This window comes from Moschus berezovskii, chromosome 5 (assembly GCF_049115385.1).
Source record: "Moschus berezovskii isolate FMDL1 chromosome 5, NW_MosBer_1.0, whole genome shotgun sequence".
Classification (NCBI taxonomy): Eukaryota; Metazoa; Chordata; class Mammalia; order Artiodactyla; family Moschidae; genus Moschus; species Moschus berezovskii.
The window spans coordinates 29,194,847-29,200,612 of NC_142464.1; the positions used below are offsets into that span (position 1 = coordinate 29,194,847).

The 5,766-nt window shown below is 38.9% G+C and overlaps 1 protein-coding gene across 10 annotated transcripts; it reads right to left on the reverse strand.

Moving 5' to 3' along the window:
* Positions 1-1,779: 1,779 nt before the first annotated feature.
* On the reverse strand, positions 1,780-5,611 carry LOC148777812 (uncharacterized). 10 transcript variants are annotated; one of them, XR_016037419.1, is made up of 4 exons: positions 5,474-5,611; positions 4,578-4,681; positions 3,959-4,142; positions 1,780-3,431 (listed from the first exon to the last, which is right to left on the reverse strand). XR_016037419.1 is itself a non-coding variant. In XM_088836199.1 (4 exons), exons 1-4 carry the CDS (start codon positions 5,601-5,603, stop codon positions 3,339-3,341), a joined length of 381 nt encoding a protein of 126 aa, XP_088692325.1. In that variant the 5' UTR covers positions 5,604-5,605; the 3' UTR covers positions 1,780-3,338. The 10 variants fall into 10 exon arrangements, 2 of the variants coding, with proteins under 2 accessions (XP_088692325.1, XP_088692326.1); XR_016037422.1 differs by lacking the exon at positions 5,474-5,611 and adding an exon at positions 5,172-5,239; XR_016037424.1 differs by lacking the exon at positions 5,474-5,611 and adding an exon at positions 5,041-5,171 and having other exon boundaries at positions 3,959-4,012.
* Between the last annotated feature and the right edge of the window lie 155 nt (positions 5,612-5,766).

Genomic DNA, 5,766 nt, shown 5'->3' on the forward strand with positions numbered 1-5,766 from the left:
TGGAAACATCCAGTTTACATATTCATGCTGCTGCTGCTAAGTCACTTCAGTCGTGTCCAACTTGTGTGACCCCCATAGACGGAAGCCCACCAGGCTCCCCCATCCCTGGGATTCTCCAGGCAAGAACACTGGAGTGGGTTGTCATTTCCTTCTCCAATGTGTGAAAGTGAAAAGTGAAAGTGAAGTCGCTCAGTCGTGTCTGACCCTTAGCGACCCCACGGACTGCAGCCTACCAGGCTCCTCCATCCATGGGATTTTCTAGGCAAGAGTACTGGAGTGGCTTGCCATTGCCTTCTCCTTACATATTCATAACTTTATATTAAATTTGGACCATAATGTTTGTAATTTAATCAATAAAATGGCATAAACTGTGTTAGAGCCAGTGTCCTTAGCAAGCTATAAAACTGTGACAACAGAAGTCAGAATGGCCATCATTAAAAAAATTTGCAAATAACAAATGCTGCAGAGGGTGTAGAGAAAACGGAACCCTCCTGCACTGCTGGTGGGAATGAAAATTGATGCAGCCACTGGAAGACAGTATGGAGGTTCCTTAGAAAGCTAAAAATAGACATGCCATATGATCCAGCAATCCCATTGCTGGGCATATATTCAGGGAAAACTAATTTGAAAAGATACAACTCAACATTCATAGCAGCACTGTTTACAATAGCCAAGACAGAGAAGCAACCTAAATGTCCATCAACAGATGAATGGATAAAGAAGATGTAGTATATGTACACGATGGAATAACTACTCAGTTGTAAAAATGAATTTAATAATGCCATTTGCAGCAACATGGATGGACCTAGAGATTATCATACTAAGTAAGTTAAAGACAAATACCTAATAAGCCATGATGAAGAAGAGTATCTAAGTATACACATAACTGAATCACTTTACTGTGTACCATAAACACACTGTAAATCTTCAATAAGAAAATTGTGATAAAGTTACAAAGATTTGAAAATATAGACGTAATATTAATAGTATTAATAGCATAAGTATATGTACTAGTCTGTGTTAACTCTGTTTATTCACAGTACATTTTAACTAACCCTTGTACTCACATTATTACAATAATGTGGCTACACTGATGCATTCATATATTATTAGGACTCCATAATTTGGATTAGTTATTCTGTTGCCACTTTTATGCTAATTTTCTTCATTCTTTGTATTCTTCTCCTGTTTTATGCTACTTCTTGCAAGAAAATCTGATCTACCATAATTAGAAAGATTTCAATATAATATTCATTAAGAAGGAAGATTGTGTTAGCTCTTCAGCATTTCCGTATCTTTTTAATTTCTGAATGTAACTACTTATTACAATATATAAAACTGTAATCTTTTTTAGCACATTGCACACTACAATATACAAAATGATTATTTTTTTTTCAGATGGGGACATTTCTATCATTGTAATTCAAATAGGTTAAATGCAACCGTCAAGTGGGTTCTGTATATTACCAGAAATGTGAATGGTGTTTTAAAGTCTGAGCTAAAGTCTGCTTCCTAAAACATCAAAATACTTGTAGGCCATGGTCCTTTTAATTTTAACCTTAGCAAAACTGAGTAGAAATATGTTTGCTAGTGTAAATACAAACAGAAAGGATAATCAGCCAATAAATTTAATGCCATATAAAAATGAATTTGGGATTACATAATCACTTATCTCCATTAAGCATGGATAATCTAGAATTTCATATATTAGGATTTATTTACATGCAGTAATTTCTTGGATACAACCCTGATAGTGGTCAGTATAAAAGATACAGCAGCACCGTTATAATACAGAGGTTTAATTTCAGATATGAAAGTATGTTTGTAGGGCACGGAAAGACATGAAGACATGAGTGGATTTCTTCATCTTCTAAGCAAAATTCCATTACAAAAATTTCTGTAAAACAAACTATCTTCTAGCCTCAACCGACAGCCCACTTATTTAAAGGTAGTGTTGGATATAAGCAATATCACAGCAAAGGGAGAATTTAGGAAATTCTTTTTATAATACAATACTGTAAATCAGCTATATACCAGTGAAAACATTTTGAGGCAGTGAATGTGTATTTGTTACACTAGTGGGCAAATTAAAGTTGGCTAACAGTCAAAGGGTAAAAAAATAAACACCTTTGTAGTTGAGAAGTAAGAGCTTTTCAACTATATTTTAAGTTAAAAAAAAAAAAGCTTGGAGATCAGACTGCCTAGGTTTAAATCCTGGCTTTATTACCTGGTAACTGTAAGACCTTGAATATTTCATCTGTGCAATGGGGATTTGATGAGATAAAGAATTCAAGGGCCCAGCACATAGTACTTCAAATAATTGTTAACACCTATTATTAAGAATTTTAAATATATATTACTTTTAATATCTTTTATCTTTGGTTCTTATTTTCATTTTGCAATTCTTCCACCATGACTTATCTGTAAAGGCATGTAATAATTAAGAGTGATACAGTAAAACCTAAATTATCTGGAATGCTTGAGAAACCCAAAGAATACATTTGTAGGTATCAAAAAATAAAACAAATGGGATAAATTTATTTCCTACCCTATAACATGATTCCATGTCTTCTAAACAGGAGTATACCAGTGGTAAACTTTTTCTTAATAAATCACTATTATTATGAATATCAATTACATTTCTATGTTAAAATTTCACAATCTCTTAAAAGCTTACCAATAGGAATATGCCAGTCTGATTCCACCCAAGGATTTTTTAACATTAAGTCCATGAATAGAATTCAGCAAGTGTGTGAAATTGAATGTAAAAAATTACATCTTTATATTCACTAAATCTCCCAAGTGAAAATTAGCATTTCCTTCAATTATGAATGAAAGCAGCAAACAGCTGCATCTACATATGTATCTCCAACAGGAATCATAGATCCCTTGTATCACATTACAACTGTTGCAGACTCTGGAAATTTTTTGAGATTCCGTTTCAAATTGTTTTATTTTATAATGCTATGAATTTTATTTTCTACATTTAAAAGCATAAATGTAAGAAGAGTCCGTGGTTTCACCAGACCACTAAAGTGGTTTGTGGCTCAAAAAAGTTAACAAAGCTGACCTCAAATTCGTCCCAGTCTACTGTGCTCTGTTAATTTAGAACATTAACATGGCCCATTATATTTTCATACCAAAGTTTGTTTAGATTCAGTTCAATTCAGTTCAGTCGCTAAGGTGTGTCCAACTCTTTGCGACTGACTCGAGAGTCCCTTGGACTGCAAGGAGATCCAACCAGTCCATTCTAAAGGAGATCAATCCTGGGTGTTCATTGGAAGGACTGTTGCTGAAGCTGAAACTCCAATACTTTGTTTAGATTAGGGTAGTACAAATTAGCTTCTCTGGGGCTTTTCTTCATAGACCTCTTGGATATCATGCGTTCCCACTGAGTAGGTAGAAATATTTCTTTCCTTGTACCTTAGCTTCTGAAAGAGCAAAACAAATAAGAGGGAGAAATAAGTTAAATAAAACTAGCTTCTGATACATTGAAAGAAGGAATATAAAACATTCTACTCTTCCACTTTCTAAATTGAGACAATAAATAGTCCATTCAATAATTTACTCTGGCATTAACTGCATGGGTTCAAATTCTACTTCTATTTATCAGCTCTGTGACCTTGGGACAGTAACTTAATCTCTCTGTGCATCAGTCTCTATTTGTAAAAGGAGGTTAATAATCACTGTACCTGGTACATTATAAATATTCCATAAATATTACTTATTGTTATAGATTTGTTTCACCCTATGGCCAGTTAATGTTTGACCAATTAATAACATTTATACAGCACTGTAGTCTACAGTGCCCTTTCACATGCATTATGACATCTGAAGCACAGAGTAACCCTGTGAGAAAGGACAGCTATTATTACACCTACTTTAGTGTTAAAGGAACCAAGACAAGTAACCTCACCAGTATCACACAAATAGGAAGCAAAGGAACAAGAACTCAAACCTGGATTTCTTCTCTCACTCCAATTGCCAAATCCTTTGTATCTACCACATTAGACTGGTTACAAGAGAGAACAAAAGAAAGCTTATTCAGGGAAAAGGGAGGGGGCAGCGGTGTCAGCAGGCCATGAGGTAAGCACTTCGGTGCTCTGGACTCACAGGGTGGTCCTCTGAGTAATCTGTATCACCTAGGACAGTGTTAGAATTAGAGAATCTCAGGCTCCACCCTGGCCTACTAAATCAAAATCAGCATTTTTGAACAAGTCCCTAGCGATTGAAGATACTAGTTTGAAAAGCAGTTTCACTATTTACTCTAGTGATGCTATTATGATCACTTGAATAATATACATTTATCACAGACCTAAGTTTTTATTAAGTAATACTCTAGCTTACTGCTTTCCTTTTTTAAAACTTAAAAACAAATTTTTATATCCATTTAATTCTTAAAGACCTTCACACTCTAAGTGGGACTATTAAGGAGCGTTAGAAAACTTTAATCAGGTCAGTGTTTATCTTTCAATTCCTTTAAAAAATTAACGTCTTACTACCCTTTGCCTGAGGTATGATATACTGGAAAGCAAAACCACCTCTCCTTTGTTTTCAACGGCAGAATGAAATCTTACATTTCTCCCCCTGGATATTTCAGATACTTTCTGTAAGTATTCAGTTTCTCGGACTCCAAACTCTGATTTCTTGAATGAGTTTTGTAACTTTCTGGCTCTAGGGACTGAAACAGAGCAACAGGAAGAAAAATGTATTAGGCCTACTCCCATACCTAAACCTTGGCGATGGTGACCATTGATTACAAAGGCAAGTAAATAGCCTGCCCGAATCCCTATTCTCCATCCTAATAGTTCACAGTTGAGCTTAATTTCTAGGCTGCTCCAATTCCGGGACTGGTCAATGAGCACTCTTCTCAGCGCTGATCCTCTGGGCCCTGGGTCAGAACAGCACTAACTTTCCGCACGTGGGAGCGCTGATCAGTGGCCTGCCAGGTTCTGTTTAAAATAACTGTTCCCATTTTGAGGGGCGACTCCTCCCAGAGGTTAATCAGTCCTGGCCGGCAGGCGAGCCAATGTCGCTCACCTGCTTCACCGGAAACTTCAAACGCAGACTCAATCTAGACTAAAGGTATCCAGTGATTAACGCATAGTCCCTCCCACCGCACATTCCTCATTGGGCGCGTGAGAGAAGGATGCGTCGGCTCGCGCTCTCACCAGTCCGGGGAATTCCATTTCCTCTCCCTCCCACCAGCAGAAGCATTCAGGGCGGTGCTTCCCGGTCGACGGCCCGCCCCAGCTCGAGCCCGTCGGCATCTCGCGAGAATTTGTGGATTGGGGGCGGGCCCCTACCCGGAAGAGTGCACAAAACTGCCCTTAAGTCATTGCAGCGCTACAGCTCCTGTTAACCTGCCTCGAGGTTCTCGCGAGATCCGCATCCTCAATACCAAGTGAGGAAATCGGGGGACACTTTTCGGGAGGGGCTTGGGGCGCGACCGCGCAGCTGCCGCTTCCATTACCTTCCTGCCATGGTCTCCTTCCGGTTCTCGATGCTTCTCTGAGTCTGAGGGTTTCCGCCGGTCGTCTACCCTTCCTCCCCCCGGCCCATGACCCGCCTCCGGCCCCCGCCCTCCAAGTCCAACCTCCCATCTGTCTAATAAGAAGGTGCTGTTCCGAAAAGGAGAAAGGGGTTGGCACAGATACGCTCGGCCCTTGACGTGGGGAGGAAACCGTCCCCCTTCAGCCTCAGATTCGCCCTGTGCTCGCGACGGCGGCGTTGGCGGACTGATACGCGGCGGTGAAGAGGCGGGAG